This window comes from Pipistrellus kuhlii, unplaced genomic scaffold (assembly GCF_014108245.1).
Source record: "Pipistrellus kuhlii isolate mPipKuh1 unplaced genomic scaffold, mPipKuh1.p scaffold_m20_p_12, whole genome shotgun sequence".
NCBI lineage: Eukaryota > Metazoa > Chordata > Mammalia > Chiroptera > Vespertilionidae > Pipistrellus > Pipistrellus kuhlii.
This window is the reverse complement of record NW_023425427.1, coordinates 47,131,291-47,151,369: the sequence shown is the minus strand read 5'-3', so window position 1 is coordinate 47,151,369 and position 20,079 is coordinate 47,131,291. Positions and strand designations below refer to the sequence as shown.

Sequence of the window (20,079 nt, the reverse complement as noted above, 5' to 3'; positions counted from 1 at the left end):
TTGTGTATAAAACCATTTCATTGTCCTCTGCTTAAAGGGCAAGTATTAAAAATGGAATTGTGAGCTATGGAAGAAACATTTAAAAGTGGCTCTTCTATACTGTGGTCTTATTAAAAGAAAAAATTATGTCGGTTAAAAAATAGCCCTTTAATATGAGTATGTGTTTGAGAAAATTGTAGTTTCTGTATTCTGATATTTTGAAGTTCATCGCTCTTCTTCTCTTCCTTTCCCTACTGAGCCATGTGATTTTTTCCCTCACAGCTCTCTTTCCCTCCCCTTGAGCATATAGCTTTGCACTTGTGATCTTTCTTTTTCTCAAATCTCCCCTAAAGCCACTGCTTTTGTGTGTGTGTGTGGTTGGTGCTTCTTAGTCCACACTCCTCCTTCTGTTTGTATTGTGCTCAGGAGCTCTAAAATGTCAATAGGCCTCATAATAAAAAAAAAAGTATGTTATTTAAAATTAGGTTGCACAGCCCAGCTGGCATGGCTCAGTGGTTGAGCATTGACCTATGAACCAGGAGATCATGGTTCCATTACCACTCAGGGCACATGCCTGGGTTGTGGGTTTGGCCCCCAGTGTGGGGCATGCAGGAGGCAGCCAATCAATGATTCTTTCTCATCATTGATGTTTCTATCTCTCTCTCCCTCTCCCTTCCTCTCTGGAAAGAAAAAATCAATAAAAATATATTCAAATAAAATTAGGTTGTACAGTTCCCAAGAATTACATATTTTTTTTTTTTTTAAAAAAACCCACCCCTTCAAAAGAATTGTAATGAAGATTTTATAAGTAGATGTATTGCTTTCTTGGGAGAATTTATGGTTTGAAAAGTAAGATTGTGAAATCATAACAGCCAAACCTATGTGGGTGTCGAAAGGTGGATTTATGATGGAAGAGAAGTATAAGGAGGAAACGTTCAGGAGGGAGGAAGTGGCATTCACCTCAATTAGACAGGAAAAGCCAGGTAAGGGGCTGAGCAGCCCTGGAGGCAAATATAAGGACAGGTTTTCTTTAGGCTGTTCACACATCTTCCTCTGTAAGCAAAATAAATAGTGCTTTCCCCCTGCCTGGCCTTTTCTCTCTCAGATCTCAGCTTAAATGTCACCTCCGCAGAAAGGGAGCATTAGCCTAAACGAAGACGGAGTTCCCCAGTCTCCTCATGTCAGCCTGCTTTATGTTCACTGGGGCAGTTCTTGTTCAGTACTGCTTTATTTTCATTGCAGCACTAATTACTCAATACTTCCTTTCTCTATATTTTCTGGCGTGTGTGTTCTCTTTCTTCTCTCCTCCTCCCCTTCCCTATCTCCCAACAGTGGACATAAGTTTAACAAGTGCAGGTACCAGGTCGGCCTTGTTTACTGCTCTGTCTCTAGTCCCTACAATGGAATCTGCTCTTACGTGACAATATCTCCAGCTAGACGGTCATCTGCTTGAGATCGGGACTCACTCCATCTTGCCTTTGTAGCCCCATGATTATACAGTGCGTGTTGGGTTGAGTGAATTAGGCTACTACCCCGGGGGGGGGAATGAATTAATATATGAATGAGAAGATAGGTTAAATTTATAAATGAAGATGACATTTCCCTCCTTCGAAATAAAAAGCAGCATGGGTCTTAGTCATAGCTGGGCCAAGTGTCAAACTTGGGGTAAAACTTCCATGCTTGAGGGCTGCCCCAAGGATCATTTACTTCTCCTACCTCCGGACATCAGGAGGTGATTGTTGTAGGAAGTGAGGTATTTGAATGACTTTTTAGAGCTAATAAATAATAAAAGCCACAAAGAGGAACTCTTTTTGTCACCCATGCTCAGCTTTTATTTTTCCTTTTCTTAATAATTTCTTTAAAAAAAAATTGAATTTATTGGAGGTGACATAGGTCAATAAAATTATAAAGGTTTCAGGCGTACAATTTTATAATACATCATCTGTATATTGTGTTTTGTGTTCGCTGCCCCCGGTGAAGTGGCTCTTGGCTGTAGTAACAGACACAGGTGTAAAGATGCCCCTCCCAAATACAAGATCCTTTCCATGTAGCTAATAGTGCTTTTCCAGATGGGCTTTCTGAAATATGGTATTCTAAAAAAATATTTTGCCCAAGATTTAACTTTTAAAAAGAAATGATGATCTTCCTTGAGATAGAAATCTCAAGATTTCTCCATTTGAATAATTCTCAAGAAAAGAACCAAATCTATCTCTAGCTGGAACTTTCTGTGAAAATATAGATTTTATTTTCCTTTCCCATGACATTAGTCTGGAAGTATATTTCCACTAGGCCGATCACTTGAAGAAATGCCATATATTGAGTTATATCAAGGGAATTTAGGGTAAGTTGGTGTGTTATCAATTTTAGTGAAAGATGTAAGCTCGAGGATTTATACTTAATATTCCTAAAAGCTCATATTATGTAGTTTTGGGCAATTTCTGCATGTTGTTTGCTCATTTGTTATATGTTCCTTGAAGAAATGATTGTGATGATGGTCTTAATTTAATATTTCAGCTATATTCCCTCAAGATGAAATGTATTGATTTAACCTCAGCTATATGGGCTTTGCTTAACTCTAATGATGCAACTCCTCAGAAAAGTGAAAATGTTCACATATTTTAAAAATATGTTCCCATTTTTTCCCCTCTGCAGAGAAAGGCTAGGGATATTCTGAGTCTGTTAGTTAAAAATTCCAAGTTACTGACAAATGAAGTCATTTTTATGTGTCATCATTAAGATTTTTCAGTATGACCAATGTGGAATCTTCAGCTTTTATTCCTATTCTAGTTTTCTGTACCATTTCAAAGTCAGTAATCCCTCTTTTATATGTGTAATCCATTTTTACCCACCTGGACTCCTTGAGTAGCTGTAGTAGGAGGGTCTCTGTATAAGTATAAAGTTCATCCATATTACATGTTTTTTTCTTCTTCATTATTTTCTGTTATCTTGGCTGATGCTGACTAATCCATTATGCTGCTTTACTTCCCAGTGCCTTCATACTTTTTTCTTGACATCCAAACCTTTCTTCTCAACTGCCAGGCTTGTTCTGTCTCTTCCTTTGAAGCTCATACTAAAGTTATGTTTCATTAATTCAAATTCACAAATGGGAGCTGGGTTCAGTGGTGAAAAGAGGCTTGAGACACAGCCTCAGCCCTTGGAAAGCACAGAATTAAATTGAGGATGGGCTTAATAACACAGGTAAAGGATGGGACTAAAATTGGTTTACAGCTGTGAGAATGTGAAACACAGGGTTTATTCTTATATTCTTATTTATTAATTAGTGTGCTATTTTCCATACCAACAAGGTAAAAACAATAATAGGACTCAAAAGTTGCTTGATGTTATCTTTAATCCTTTTCCAGGGAAATGAGGAAGTGACACAAAGGGGAAAAACCTTTTTGTGTTTGTTTTGTTTATAAATGGGCTAAATAGAATCAACAATAGAGAGAGAGAGAGAGAGAGGGAGAGAGAGAGAGAGAGTGAGTTAGAGAGAGAGTTTATGAGCACGTGCTCTTAAAAACAAAAACAAAACCCAAGTGTTGATTTTTGTTCTTTTCATGTCACAAGTGTACAGGCTTGGCCATCCATGTTCAGTGACAAGGCAGTCCTCATATAGCTGGATACTTGCCGTGGACTTCCAAATGCTCACATGGAACAGTTGGGGGCAAAGACATGGACCATGCAGCACCCTCTTTCACTATTCATGGGGGCTGGTGTGGTGGCACTAGAGCAGGACAGAAGGTGTCCAAAATGCTCAAGCTGGAAGGGACATTTGTCGTAAGGCAGTGGTAATAACCAGTCTATGTATAAAGAGAGTTTGGTGTTTCCTTTCTGAAGAGTCCTGCACAGCAAATAAAAGTAAAACCAATAATTATCAATGGACAACTGGGCCAAAGCCTTAACAAAAGTATTCAGATGGACATAAATCATAGTGTCTAAGCAAACAGACCATAGAGAGGTTCTAGAGAGGAATCCACCAGCTAGTTTTCCTAAGGATTAGGAAAAAACCACACCTATTGTCTAATATTTTTTAAAGCTTAAAACTTAAATGAGGGTCTTATGGGTCTAGAAGAGTTTCATATTTTCCTCTTTCTTATCTAGTGCTAAAAAATGAGATATCTCTTTTCTTTTTTCTTCATTGATTAAGACATTACATATGTGTCCTTATTCCCCCAAACCTCCCACCCCCCGTGCGTAGTGTCTGTGTCCATTGGTTATGCAAACAAATCCTTTAGTTGATCCTTCCTCCACCCTCCCCTGCCTTCCCTCTGAGGTTTGATATTCTGATCAATGCTTCTCTGTCTCTGGATCTGTTTTTGTTCAGCAGTTTATGTTGTTCATTATATTCCACAAATGAGTGAGATCATGTGGTATTTATCTTTCTCTGATTGACTTATTTCACTTAGCATAATGCTCTCCAGTTCCATCCATGCTGTTGCAAATGGTAGGAGTTCCTTCCTTTTTACAGCAACAGCAGCGTAGCATTGCATTGTGTAGATGTACCATTTTTCCACTCATCCACTCATCTGCTGATGGCCACTTAGGGTGTTTCCAAATTTTAGCTATTGTAAACTGTGCTAAATTAATTTATTTTACATGTGATTATTATATAAGCATAAGTTTATTTATTCATCTAAGAGACACTTATTTCTCTGTACTACGCACAGCTATTTTTTTTGAAACTCTTTTTTCCTAAAGGAAGAATATTAAAAAATCTCAGGTAGTAAGTAAGGATTTGACTTATTCTAGATTAATTTAGTCATGACACCTCCCCTGTTTTATGTGTTTTAATTTTGTGCACTTTTCCTGCTCAACTTAAAACAATTAAATACATTAATGGTCAATGCAATATTTAGCATCATACTGCATATTATCCATATGGGCCTCCATTGTGCCTATTATTTTTGAAAGGCTATTTTAGGGAAAATGACTCATTATGTACAAAAACTTTGGTCTGTTCCTCTCAGGCATACATTTGGGGTGTTGTGTGTTGTCATAGCTACATGGTACCTGTGGTTTCTTGGACAGAGAGTTTTGAAAATGTCTCCTAGTTAGAGCTTTGGGGTACACTGGTAGTGATGTGTGGAAGGAGAGGAGAAGAGACAAGTTATTTATGGCTATAGAATGTTAGTTTCAACATGACATTGGCGATCTTCAGGCCGAAGCTGTTAACTCACTTTCCTAAAATTTGGTATTATCAGAATTAGAACCAGTTAGTGTTGGATATTCAGCTTTCAAGACAAGACTCATCTGTGGCAACACTTTCTGTTGCCTGCACCAATGTTTTAAGGTTTATGGTGATTGTAGAGAGTTTATAACTCTCAGCTGTTCAAGAATTAGATAATCATTACCAACACATACCTCAATTATTTTTTAAATGAAATACTTTCATAAATAATAATGAACAATGTCTGAGTTCTTCATTAGAAGCAAACAATATTTTATACACAAGAAACATGCCAGAAAGTCGTTAGCAGTACAAAAGCAAATTTACAGTTATGACTGAAGAAAGTCAAATTAGGGGAAATACTTTGCTTGTTTTTTTTGTTTGTGTATCGTATAACCAGAATCATTAGGGCTCATATCAACTTAAAACAATTAAATACATTAATGGTCAATTAATTTCAAGGCTCATATCAACTCTTGGCAGCTTCCGGCAAGCAACTTATTTAGTTATGGTAAATTAGTGAAGGGTGGCATGAATCTTGAAAAAATTCAATTCATCAAACATTTGTCTAGTACCTATTGCTTGATTCAATGTTAGTACCTGGAATTACAGATGTGAATAACGATGGGGTGGCTAACCTCAAGGGGCTCTGCCTAGTGGAGGAGTCTTACAGGTGAATGAATGTTACCCACCAGCCTGATAAGGGCAACATGAGAAGCTTGGACGATTTGGGGCGGATTTTGACAGGAAGAAGAGTTTTCAGTGATTTCTACTGAATCAGTCTTCACAGTTTAAAGATTGAATAATTAACCTTCCCATTTTATTTTTTAAATAAATTTGATGGCTTTCCAAAGATGAGTATCCCTTCAACAACTTCTGAAACCTGGCCTTTTATTACATAGCTCTTAGGGATTACCTAATTCTTGAACAGCTGAGAGGAAGGATGAGTTGAAGGGTTTTAGATGCTTAGATCTTACAAAGGTAACAGAGTGGGCAGTGACCAAGGAAAGGGATTCTCAATGAACAATAATCGTGTCTCAGATAAACCCAATTGTCTATGATTTCACCGTTGTGCTAAGGGATTCTTAATGAAGAAGTGTTGTTGAGTGACAGAAGGAGATCCCAAATATGGTTCTACTAGTTTAAAAATAATCCTTTATGTCTAATGTACTATCCCTGCTGGCTAAAATATTTCTTAATTTTAACTCCTGTTTCTTCTTAAAAACTGGGTTAGAAAGTCTCATTAATGATTCTGGTTATAAGATACACAAACAAATAAACAAGCAAAGTATTTTTCCTAATTTGACTTTCTTCAGTCAGAACTGTAAATTTGCTTTTGTATTGCTAACGACTTTCTGGCATGTTTCTTGTGTATAAAATATTGTTTGCTTCTAATGAAGAACTCAGACATTGTTCATTGTTATTTATGAAAGTATTTCATTTAAAAAATAATTGAGGTATGTGTTGGTAAACAGTTTCTTATAATACCAGACTTCTCTGGAATATTAATACATAACATCATTTCCTTTAGAGGGTAGAAAAATCTAAGACTTTCAACTGTGAGATATGCTCACTAACAGCTGTTTCCTATAATAGGAGCAATTTGCATGCAGAATAGAGAAAATGAATTATACAAAAGGGTGTATAGAGGGACAGCTATAACTTCTGGCACGTACAGCAACCCGCAGAATAAACTTCCTTCAAACGACATTGGCATGATTAATCCCAACAACCTGGACACTGAAATTGCTGTTCTAAAAAGGGGCTCTGCAGCCCGGAAAGGTTGTGGGTATAATGCTAGCCTTCTAGCTGGGGTGCGGTTGCGGATGCTCAGTGCATTCAGTAGCATTACTCCCACTCTCAGTGCTCAGGGTATTTGAATATTCATGACAGGTTGGCAGGTGGTCAGTGGGTGAAGGGACCAAGTCACTCTTGTGCTTTTTCATATTTTATTAGAGAAACGTGTAAGGTCAGGTGAGATCCCTCATTACTGATTAACTTTGATGTCAGTTTGGAGAATTGGTTCTAAGGTGGACTAAAGGAGAAAGTCAAATGTTAAAATCCTATCTTCGGCAAGCCTCTTTGCAGCCACATTTGTACTTGCGGGATGTCTAACCTCTTTTCATGCACATCATCATGGTCGTCTGTAATAAAAATGCCTCACCCTTACATTTTCCTACATATATGGTTTTCTTGCATTTTGATGGCCATGCTTCGAGATGCGTAGATGTTATATTCTCTTTTAAAGTGAAAGGAAATGGAAGTTGTCTGGAAAATTCTTAGTCCAGGGCTGTGGACCGGAGTCTTCTAACCCAAATCCAGGGCTTTCTACTTGCTGCCTCCTTTCTCTTTTTAGCCAAAAAGGTTACATGTTAGATTTCCTGCCTCACTTCAGTCACTACTGAAAACTGTGTGTTCAGGATCTGTGCTGTGTCTTTTCCATATATCATCCTATTTAATCCTTACACTGTCCAGAAGAGAAAGGTGGGGTTCAGAGAATTTGAGTCATTTTATAGAGCTTGGCCTGGCTAGTCCGAGGTGGATCCTGGATGGCCACCCAGGCCTGAGCCCGTAACCCTCTTTATGTTCCTGAGGTAAATATTTCGGTCTCTGAGGAATGAAAGGAAATCACAGATGAAATTCCTGAATATATATAGTAATAAGGAACTCTGTTGGGTATCAAACCAGTGGTTCAGACAGTTAATGCTTTGGGAGGGTAAAAGGAGAAGAGATGACAGTACTTTGCAGTCAGGAAAGGCCTTGTGAAGAAATTGGGATTGGAACTAGCAGAGGATGCTAAGAATAGCATCAAGGTGTGATGGAAGGAATAACAGGAGGACAGGGCACAATTGGGAAATGCTGGGCATATTTGAGGGGAACTGATGCATTTGGATGAACACAGGAGGGGTTTGGTGGGTGAGTAAAGGAAGAAGGCTGACAGACCAGAGCCGCGTTGCAGAGAGCTTGGGCTTCCAGGGTGTATGGCCTTGATGTTCAGCATTACATTTTTACTTTTTTTGTAATATTGCCAAATGCAGCCTTAACTAGAATGATTCCAGTTGGCTTGTCACTGACTTTGACTTGGTGGAAATTTTAGTGGGATGAAATTATATTTAGCTTCTTAGGGTGTCTCTCATTTCCCAAGAGCTTACCTAAATAGTTTTGTCTAAGAGCCTTCCTTCATAAGAAACTCAAAAGCCGTATTGTTTCTCATATTATTTGTATGATGTGAATAGATTTTAAGTGTTTGTGTGTATACCAGTATTTCAATAAGCATTCATATTTGGGGAAGTTGGAAATAGTGACTTAATGGGCACCAATAACATTGGGAGACTGCGGATTTGGTATTTTTGAAGGAAGGAGGGGGTCCTGCCACTTTTAGGCACAGAAATCAGGATGTCTCAGAGAAGCAAAGAGTTTAAGGGTGGAGTGATTCACATCAAAGACTAGACATAAGTACCCTGTTTCCCCGAAAATAAGACAATGTCTTATATTATTTTTTTCTCCCAAAGTTGCGCTAGGTCTTATTTTCAGGGGAAGTCTTATCTTTCCATGCGCTAGGTCTTATTTTCAGAGGATGTCTTATTTTCGGGGAAACACGGTAGTACTTGCACTAGCAAACTTTCACGCTTTGGTCCAGGAGGAGTTTTCCTCAGTTTCCCTAAAGCAGGGCAGAGTGATAACAAGGAAAATAAAGTCATTAATGACCATGGTTGACTGTGATAAGATTTGAATAAATAATTTACATATTTGAATAAGTAATTTGTACATTTTCTTTACATGGAAAAATTATTATAGATTTTAGAGAAGAAATAAAGGGTAGATCAGAGATGCAGATAGGGGCCTAGATCACATGTGTCAAACACAAGGCCCGCGGGCCAAATCCGTCCCGCCAGGCCTTGCAATGTGGCCCGCACCGCGATGTCATCACTGCACTCCGCTGCGTTTCCATCACAATGACAGTTTATGACTGTTCAGTAAACCATTCGGCCCGAGATTTAGGCTGGATTTTAGATTTTGGCCCCTTCTCTGATTGAGTTCAACACCCCTAATCTAGATGGTAGAATGTTGTTGTTTTTTTTCTTAAAGGAAGTGAACTATCTCTTGGTCTATTATTCTCCTCTCACCTGCTTTCTCTTTTTAATGTTTCAGTGTGCAAAGATCCACCTTACAAAGTAGAAGAATCTGGGTATGCTGGTTTCATTTTGCCAATTGAGGTTTATTTTAAAAACAAGGTATGTAAATCCTTACCCATTAATTTTTCAGTAAAGATCCTTCATTAACCAAATGATATTTAAAATAATTTTGATTCATAAGCCCTTCTATCTCTAGATGATTTAAAAATAAGTTAATTTGTCTTCTAGGAATTTTAACTATTGTTCCCCTTAATTACAGAGGGGAACTAGAAAAAGCTAATTTCAATTATATGAAGTCAGATTATATGAAATTGTCAAATGTTCTTTTTAAAAGAAGAGTAATTTCTATTGAAAAAGATTAATGTTTTTAAAATCAAAAAGAGTAATTATGTTTTTTTCAGTGAAATACACCTTTCCTCATTTTCATATTTCTAGAATTTTTAGACTTACAAAGAATAATATGTCATCTTTGGCTGCTATACTCACACATGATAGGCATACTACAATTATATCAGCTTGAGATATTTATGGACTCTGCTGGATTTAAAAGCTCCCAACAGTTAACAAATGTGGCAAAACAGACAGACTATAAAATATTGGACAAATTTCTCAATCTCTGTGGAGATCACTTTTCATATTTATAAAATGGAGATAGTTTAAGAATATCTACCCCATAAGGTTGGCTAGATCCTATAAATACTGTAAGTCCTTTAGATACCATAAAGCTGAGTGTTTAGAATAACACTTCAAATATATGTAAGCTCTTAGTAAATGCTATGTTATGTTTAAGGACACTGTTCCCTCCATTTATTCCAAAGTAATCATAGTTTCTAAAACTTGCCCAAAAGTGAGATAATTCACCCTCACTTCTCCACTCTTTTTTTTTTTTTTTTTTTAAAGAACCAAGCTAATAGGATGTCATATTAACCAAGCCAGTGCTCTATAAAGTGTGATCCTTGAATCAGCAACATCAGCATCACCCAAGAAGAGCAGGCTAGAAGTGAGATGCTCAGGCTGTATCCTAAATCTCCTGAAGCAGAATTTCCTGGTCCTAGGAGTCTCATATCTGTTAAACTTCTAGGCGATTCTCATGCACAGTGGAGTAGGAGAACCACTGATGAGCCCCTCTCTCACGTTCAGTACCTCCCACTGCAACAGTGTCTCCCACTGGCTTTTTCAGTGGGTTGAAGGCCCAGCAAACATCTCTTAATATGATTAAGGGATAATTCACTTTTAATTAAGCTATAAGAAAACTATCCTGACAAACAGGAATGTGTGGATGATGGGATAAGTTTTGTTTTTCATATTTTTTGTTTCTTTTGCACCCATCTCCTCATGGACTACATTCCTGGTACACCACCTCCCTACAGACCTGCTAACCATACCTCCATTAATTATTGTTTTATTTGTTTTGTTTTGTTTTTAATTTATATTTTGGGAGCATGTTAAGTATTTGAATGCTTACTTTGTCCTTGGCAGCCTCTGAGCCATTAAATATATTGCATCATTTAGTAGGTTTATAAGAACTTCTGAGACATAAGTAATGTCCCTAGTTTAAAGGAAGGAAACTGAGTCATTGAAATATTGCATGGCTTGGATATTATTTTATTCATCCTTAGAGTTTACTCAATAAGTGTGTGTGTGTGTGTGTGTGTGTGTGTGTGTGTGTGTGTGTATATATATATATATATATATATATATATATATATTCAGCAATGTTTGTGGTAGCATTGTTTATAATAGTAAAAAAAACTTATCATTACAAAGAAATACAACTCAGATATTTTAAAATACTGGCTTGAAAAGGCATATTGCTAAGTGAATTAAAGGCAAGTCACAGAAAAATATTAAAGTATGATATATTATGTGCCTGCTAATCTCTATCTACACTGACATAAATTTTATCTATGGAGAGGCTATATCAAATAGTTAAGAATGATTAAATGAAGTCAAGGGAATAGAACTTCTAAAGAGAATTACTGGGTCAGGGTATCATATGCATGTAGTATGTTGATTGATATTGCACAAATGTCTTTCCAAAAGGCTTTGTACTTTAATTTATAAGGCAGGAAAAAGCCCCCCTCCACCCCTTTAAAACAAATTCTAAGGACGTATGGACTGTTTTACAATTTAGAGGAAAACAGGAAAATGAACAGTGATCATAATTCAATGTGATAATTACACCAATAAAGCAATGCTATAGGAGAGATGTCTTCTTTGGAGAGTTAAGCAGACTTTTCAGAGGATTCCATGCTTTCACTGGGTCTTGAGAATGAGCTTTTATTAGGTGGGCAAGGGAGGGAGGTATCCTGGGAGGGAAGGCATTTGAGGCATGGGGAACACTATGTGAAAGGCTGAGGGAATGAGGTGATGCACATTAATGAGGAACTGCAGAGTTACAGCAGGAGAGAGTGCAGTCAGAGAACAAAGAAATAAGTGCAGGAGAGGTATTATATAACTATGGTGGTTATTCTAACGAAGTGGCGTTTTATCCTGTAGAAAATGATACTTCATTAACGGCTTTTATATCAATGAAAAGATGTGATCTAATTTTTGTATTAGAAAGACCACTCTCTTGTCACTGGGGGAAGTAAAATAGGGTAAGTTCAAAAACAGGGAAGCGATCAGGTGAGGAATGGTGAAAGTCTAAATGAAGGCACTGGTTATGGTAACTGGAGAAAAGGGGATAGATCTGAGAGTTCCTGAGAAGGAGTACTATACAGAAGCTGGGGGAATTTGGTGGTGATAAGTGAGCGAGAAGGAAGACTAGGGAAGTGGATGGATTTTGTGTATTTTAACCTTGGCAAGCAATTAGGATTTTTGTTTGCCTAGGAATAGATTACAGGAGAAAGAGCAGATGGATGTAGCTGCAGTTTAAAAGAATTGCATGGATTTGATGTTGCTGCGGGTCAGCCTAGCGGAGATGGGAATAGACTGTGGAACACACGCACGTGGCCAATGTAAGAGCTGGACTAGGGATACGGATGGGGGTGGGGTCACTGTCACCTTGTTGGAACCGACTCCTTATGAATGGGTGTCATCTCCCTGGGGAACTTTGCCAGAAGTTGAAGGCTATGTGTGGGTCAATGAAGGAAGGGAAATGCAAGGAAGGCTGAGAAGGAATGATACTAAGTGTGAGCTCTTAGTCAGGAAAGAATGGCATCCTGATGAAAGAGGTGAGCAGGTTTCATGCGGATTGGTAATAGAAGTCAAGTGGTCATGAGCTAATGAGTGGAGACTATGGTCTGGGGAAGTTTGGGTGAGGAAGTGGAAATATTGGATTTGTAGGTATATTCTGACCATTTCAAGTGCTCAGACTTTTGAGTCAAAAGAACTGGGTTCGAATCACTTTGTCTCATGACGTGTTAGTAGTATAACAAACTCGGGTAAAGAGAAACATTGCTTTGTTTGACTGTGGAACATTTTAATGTATGAAAAAACCACCAACACTAGACGCATTGCTGGTGAGATTTTAAAATAGTGCAACCACTCCAGAAAACAGTAAGGCAGTTCCTGGAGATGCTAAATATAGAGTTACCAAGTAATAGAGTGACCCAGAAATTTCACTTCTGGGAGTACACTCAAAAGAAATGGAAACATAGGTCACATAAAGACTTGCACACAAATGCTCACTACAGCATCATTCATGGTCGTCCAAAAGTGGAAACAATCCACGTGTCTGTCCACCAATAAGTGGATAAGAAACTGGTGTACCATTCAACTGAATATCAGTTAGCCATTAGAGGAACTAAGCACAAGTTAAACATCACAACATAGGTGAGCTCTGAAAACATCATGCTAAGTGCAAGAAGCTAGTCACAAAAAAATTATATATTGTGTGTACATTTTATGTATGTCCATGTATTTATATGAAATGTCCACAATAGACAACTCCATAAAAAGGGAAGTAGTTTAGTGGTGCCTGGGGTAATGGAGAATGACTACTAATGTGTTTTAAGTTTATTTCTGCAGGAAAATGTTCTGAAATTAGTCGGTGGTGATAGTTTCATAACTCTATGTATGTATTAAACCCCCATAAACTGTACACTTTAGAAGGGTGAATTTTATGGTTTGTGAATTATTCTCAGTAAAGCTATTATTAAAAAACAGTTGCTATAAAAAGTACAAAATGGCAAAGCTGTTGGCAAATGAAAAAAATTGTATCATTTCATGGGATGGTTAACATCTGTAACGTACAAGGAATTTTCATATAAATTAATATAACAAATTCTAAGTGCTTTAATTTCTTAATCTGGAAAGCAACTCACCACTGGTCCAAATGAAATGTTAAAGTTTATATTAGTTACTGTTATTGTTATCCGCAGTCTTTATTTCCCCATGGATGCTAAAGAATCAGTTTGTAGAGAGGTTTAAATGTTTAGCCGACTAAAGTAATGGCTCAAGAGTTGAACTTCAGTATCATGAAATTCTCATTATTATGTTCTCTTGGATATGATGCTATTTTGTTCTTCTAGTTCAGGAAAATGGACCCAAGAGCCAGATTATGAAAGCCCTTATATGACATTCATGTGAGGTTAAATTTTTGTGCTAATGGCAATTGGAAGCTGTTGAAATTTTAATCAAATAGTAAAAATGGATAAGATTTGTTTAATATATAAGGTGTGGCAAAAGTAGGTTTATAGTTGATCATAGAAATTTATAAACATCTTTAAACCTAATTTACCCCCACCCTGTAGATACTGTTGAGGTCTGAATGAAGGACAAATTGAAAATAATCCTAAAATACCAAGACCTGCTAGAGAAAGGCGTTTGCAGTAGTAGTTAGGGCAGTGAGTACTAGAGATTGACAGTATCAACTGATGCTTATTGGCACCAATTCAGTACCAACAGATATCCTTAATTTGTGGTGCAGCGAAGAAGGAAACTGTATTCAGTGCAAAACAGCTCAATAGTGATACAGCACAGCTGTGCAAACAGCATGACTGTGAGGCAGTCCCCAGGGGGGAGGCTGGAGGGGGGGCGGCAGGACCATCTCCCCTTGGACAGCTATGCTCTGCTCCCTGCTGGTCTGCTTTGCACTGCTCTGTCCTGCTCCTTTCTGTAGCAGTCCACCCTGGCCTGTGCTGGTCTCCTCCACTTTGCTCCCATGAGACATCTTCGGTGTTTATCTCAGCCAAGGAAACACAGGCTTCAATCTTTGGTGGAAAGGGAAAGGACATTCACATAGTCATAGGGACCTGACTTATATAGACAGAAGTCCCAATTGGTCGCTGATTGATCTGTCTTCATGCAAGTGAGAACTCTTAAGTCCTTATGGTTCAATTGACCCAAAAGGCACTTTCCTGATGGGTCAGAATAGAACAACTCTGATTGGTTAGGGAAGATGTTGATGGGGCTATAGCTGTGCATCTCCAATGGGATGGGGAAAGCTTCAGTCCTATTGGTTGAAATAGGATTCTAGGAACTCCTTTATAAGGGCTGGCTCAGATGGCAGAAACACAGTGCAGGCAGGTAGTTCAGTGCAGGAGGCAGGCAGCTCAGTGCAGGCTTCTCCTTGAAGTGCAATTTGTGTGAGAGGCCCCTGTGTAGAAATGGCTATGAGGTTGTTTTTTTTTTAAATTTGAGCCCCGTTAGCCACCAGGAGCCCTTCTTAGTAAGTATCTTCTTTCTCAAGGTCCACATGATATGGTGTAGAGGGCTTATTCAAAAAAATATTTGGGAGAGACAACGGTGGGGGGTGATGGTGGGCATGGAGAGGTAGAGTGGGAATGGGAAGTTGTGGCTTCAAGGGTGTCTTAGTTTTTCAAGGTGGGTGGCTGTGTTGGTGGTGTCAGGCCACTTGAAAGCTTATAGGAAAGATGATGAGTTCATTCTTTTTGGTTTTCCCCTAACATAAGAAACTGATTTATTAGATATTTCTCTTTTGCTCTGTTGATAATTGCATGGTAATTTTTCCCTCCCATATTTCTTCGACATTATAGCTGTTAGACATCTTTTCTGTTTCTTACAGGGAGTTAATCTGTGCTTTCTAAATTGCTATTTATGCCTAACTTTTTCTTTTTCTTTCTTAATTTTTTTGAATCTCTAGGAGGAACCTAAGAAAGTCCGCTTTGATTATGACCTATTCCTGCATCTTGAAGGCCATCCACCAGTGAATCACCTCCGCTGTGAAAAGTTAACTTTCAACAACCCCACAGAGGACTTTAGAAGAAAGTTGCTGAAGGCAGGAGGGGTGAGTGGCATTGTCTTGTGAAAAGCTTTCCAATGAAATACTAGTAGCTAGCTTGTTAAAAAGTATAATCGTGCTTTGAGAGAGGTAAAAGAGATAAAGTGACATGGCTTAACTGTAGACTCATGGTTTGAGATAAAAAGGTAAGCAAACAATAACATTTTAAGTAGGTATGAATATGAATTTACATTGTTCTTTAGAATAGCCTTATCGTGTGTGCAATTCAAATTTATTGAAACAAAACGTCCAAACCAATAAACTATCCTCAGTTGAGAAAAGAACAGTATCTGGCTTTTGTTATATTTATAGAAACTTTTGGGTAAAGTTGAAATTCACATTAAAAGTTATATAAAAAGGAATTATTGTTCAAAAATTCATGAATCACATTAATCGAAAAGGTATACTTGTTTGTATTACATATTTGATTTATTTAAGTACACACTGTTATTTGCTTGAATTACACATAGGTAAAAGATGAATTTTCCTTTTAAAGAAAATAGTAACTAAAGTGTGGTAAATTTTTGTCCACATGATTTGTCTTTTTTTAAAATGACTTTTTTTACAAATATAAACATTATGACATATTTGCTTGCGGTTAAGTCTGCTGACAGACAAACACTATTTATTGACTGGTCAAAATCTACTTTACAATGCGTACCATTGGGCTCACCAGCCTCTAGTTCAGATGAACTTCCTGTGTCATCTTATTTTGGCAGTTTAGATCCCATAAAATGTTGAAATGTGTTCTTTACTCTAGGATTTAATCCACTTTGTTTTCCTGGAAAATTTTTAATGATTTTGCACCATGAAAATACCATTGTATGTGAGCATGTGTAGACCGTAACTCCTCAAGATGCCTCATTTCACTGGTAAAATCTACCGGAGGTCTTTGTTTGAAAAAGCTGTGTTTTATATAGCACAGAAGTTCCTTCCCTTTATGAGGTTATGGACAACCACTTTGAGAGCTTAAGGCAAGCTGTAGACCCTCTCTTAAGAAAATCACCCATAAATATATTTGTGTGAACATTTTGGATTATATGGAATCCCTGACATCCATTTTTTGGAGTTCTGTTTTGCCAAGCTCCTATACTTTCACTTGAACTACTAATTAAATAAGCATTTGAGGCATTGCAATTACTTTTACCACAATTCAGTCAGCACTATACTATGTTAGTAGCTTTGGAAATGAATCACTGCCTATAGTATTTTATGTGGAAATGCATCTCCACGAAGAAATGGGCTTTGGTAATACAATCCATTTAATTTTTATTTTTTTAAATTAAATTTATTGGAGTTACATTGGTTAATAAGATTGTATAGGTTTCTAGTGTGTAATTCTATGACATATCATCCATATATTGCATTGTGTACCCATCACCCAGAGTCAAATCTTCCGTCACTATATTTTTGACCCTCCCCTCCCCCCCATGTACATGCCCAGTCTCATCTGACTTCAGAAGGATAGGAGACAACATATTCTAAAGTTAAGGACTTATATATTTATTAAGGAAATGGTGCTTAAAAAAAAATAAAAATAGCAACTCTATTATAGATATATTCTTTTTATAGTTACCAAGAGCACAGTGTTAATGCTATTTATCTATGTGTATGCCCTTAAAAATGAACTAGTTCATTTTTAAATCCTAGTTCTCATTTTTCCTTTTATGAGGGTGGCATTTTATGCTTCTGATAATTCCTTTTGGGTATGCAGTTAGGTAGGTAATTGGAGCATGTGAATTATGGAGCTTGAGTACATCAGGCTTCTGATAAGGGTCGTAGGAAAAAGTAAATATGACATGAGAACTTTTTAAAACAACCACTTAGACCCAGGGTACTCAAGGGTTGCTTGTGAGCTGGAGAAGAGGTTACAGGTCATTGATAATGCAGTGGAGTGTAGCACTGCCTCCTGATAAGGTCTCCAGTAGATTTCTGTCTTTTACTCAACTCAGCCTTTATCTCAGAATTATCTTCCCTGACTTCCAACTTTCCTTCTTTGTGTTTCTTTAAGTGCTGTTTGAAGCCTGCAGGATTTTTTCCCATTAGACTTAGATTACGTCTTGACAACTATAGCATAATAAGCTGATATGTGACATATTCAAGCACACCAGTTATTTGGCAAATTTTTTGAAGGGACTGATCCCAGTGAATTTTATGGTAAAATTTAAATTAAAAAAATCATTTGAAATGGAAGTGATTTCATAGATTTTTATTATTTTATATAGTCTTTTAGGGAAATGTGAGACAAACATTTTTTTTTTTTTTTGTCTTACCTAGATTTTTGGCTAACTTGTATTATTTTTATCAGATATTTAAACGGTTGTCATTGTCTTAGTACAAATTAAGCCTATCATTGTGTCACTGACTTATGAACGGTTTTTGATTCTATTAGAAATATTTTTCAGATTTATTAAGGTACTAGAGGCTCGATGCATGAAATTCATGCAAGACTACTGTATTTTCCGGTGTATAAGACGACCCCCTAATTTTACAGTTAAAACATAGGTTTAGGCCTATATTCGCTGTATAAGACTAGCCCCCACTTCCGAGGCAACACCAGTTCTTTTTTTAATAGACCACCTCTCTGACTCTGGCCAATCTGAGCAGGCTTTTTACTAGCTTCGGGTACAGAACATGTATAATTTGCATGCATAAAAAGCCTGCTTGGATTGGCTGAGTTAGAGAGGCGGTCTATTAAAAAAAGAACTGGTGTTGCTTTGGAAGTGGGGAGTAGTCTTATACAGCGAATATAGGCCTAAACCTATGTTTTAACTGTAAAATTAGTGGGTCGTCTTATACGCCGGAAAATACGGTAGGCCCTCACAGCCCCAGCTGTCTCGTGCCCCTACCTCCATCTCCTCCCCTCCCGCCCCCGCCCCTGTCATTCTGGAAGGTCATTCTGCTGTTCAGTCTAATTAGCATATTAGCTCTTTATTATATAGGATAATTGATGTATAACATTGTGTAAGTTTAAGGTATATAGTGTGTTGATTTGATACACTTAATATATTACAAAATCATTACCACCATAGTATTAGCTAACATCTCCATCATGTCACATAATTTCCATTTATTTTTTGTGGTGAGAATATTTAAGATATACTCTCTTTGCAAAGTTCAAGTGTGTAATTCAGTAGTATAAATTATAATCTCCATGCAGTACATTAGATTCCCAGAACTTAATTATCTAAAATTGTACCCCCCCCCCTCTTTTCCTCCATCCCTTGGTAACTACCATTCTAGTCTCTGTTTCTATGAGTTCAGCGTTTTTAAAAAAACAAAAACAAAAAAACCAATTCCAAATATAAGTGATATCTATGTTGTCCCAAATAGCCGGATGTCCTTTTTCTCATGGCTGAATAACATTTAATTATTTACATTCACTCACCACCCCCACACACATCTTTATCTGTTCATCTGCTGATGGACATTTAGGTTATTTCCATATCTTGGGTAAACAATACTGCAGTGAACACAGAGGTACATATCTCTTTGATGTCCTGCTTTTATTTCCTTTGGCTATATACCCAGAGGTGGGATTGCTAGGTCATATTGTAGCTCTATTTTAATTTTTTTTTTTTTTAGGAAAATTGTTTCCATATTGTTTTCCATAGTGTCATGCACCAATATACAACCCCACCAACAATATCCAAGGGTTCCCTTTTCTCCAATCCTCAGGACCACTCACTGTCTTTTTGATAACAGCCATTCTAACAGGTGTGAGGTGATATCTTATTGTGGTTTTGATTTGCCTTTCTCTGATCGTTAGTAATGTTGATGTACCTGTAGGCCATCTGTATGCTTTCTTTCAAAAAAAAATGTCTATTCAGTTCCTCTGTCCATTTTAAAATCAGATTGGGTTGTGGGCTTTTTTGTTGTTGAGTTACATGAATTCTTTATATTAATATATTTTGGATATTAAGCTCTAATCAGATATTTGATTGCAAATATTTTCTCTCATTTCATAGTTTGCCTTTCCTTTTTGTTGATGATTTCCTTTGCTGTACAGAGCTTTTTAGTTTGATGTAGTTCTCAGGTTTTGTTTTTGCTTTTTCTGCCTTTGATTTTGGTGTCTATCAGAAATCTTGCTTTATGGCTGTGTCTCTTCAGAAAGAGCCTTTTTCCCAACTGGGTTTTGGGGTGAGAAAGTGGAGGGTGGGCTGTGTTTCTTATACCTAACCATTGAGTCTATGATATTGATCTGTATATATTCTACCTTTAATGGAAAAATTAATCCTTATGAATTTTGTGAAATTATTATGTACAGCTTGAGGTATACATACAGTAAACTTACTCTTTTGTTTATGGCCTTTTCTCTTGCACCTTGTTCTTATAAACCAAAAATACAGAGCACTATTAAATGTTGGCTTTTCAAGAGATCAGAAAGGTTGTTTATAGAGCTGGCATCATCTTAGAAAAATGTTCAGCTCTTAGGAAAAAAAAAAAAAGATTCCAAAGAACTTTTTGTTAGAAGAATCTTGAAAAATTGCAGGGTTTTTTTCTATTGATAGTTCATAATCTATAAACCTGTAGGTAAATGACAACCTTTTGGGGTGTGTGTGTCAATAACATTACCTTCTTTTCACTGAATTTTTAAAAAATGTTGCAAC

The 20,079-nt window shown here is 37.2% G+C and overlaps 1 protein-coding gene across 4 annotated transcripts in view; it reads left to right on the top strand.

Moving 5' to 3' along the window:
- The window catches only part of MLLT3 (MLLT3 super elongation complex subunit), a 258,074-nt gene that overhangs the window by 138,789 nt on the left and 99,206 nt on the right, over window positions 1-20,079 (top strand). For 3 of the 4 annotated variants that reach the window (XM_036434174.2, XM_036434172.2, XM_036434173.2), the window contains exons 3-4: window positions 9,299-9,381; window positions 15,332-15,475. In XM_036434174.2, coding sequence (XP_036290067.1) covers window positions 9,299-9,381; window positions 15,332-15,475 — 227 coding nt within the window. Of the gene's footprint in view, window positions 1-6,738; window positions 6,929-9,298; window positions 9,382-15,331; window positions 15,476-20,079 lie in introns of those variants that run through there. The other variant, XM_045580274.1, reaches the window with a different exon arrangement.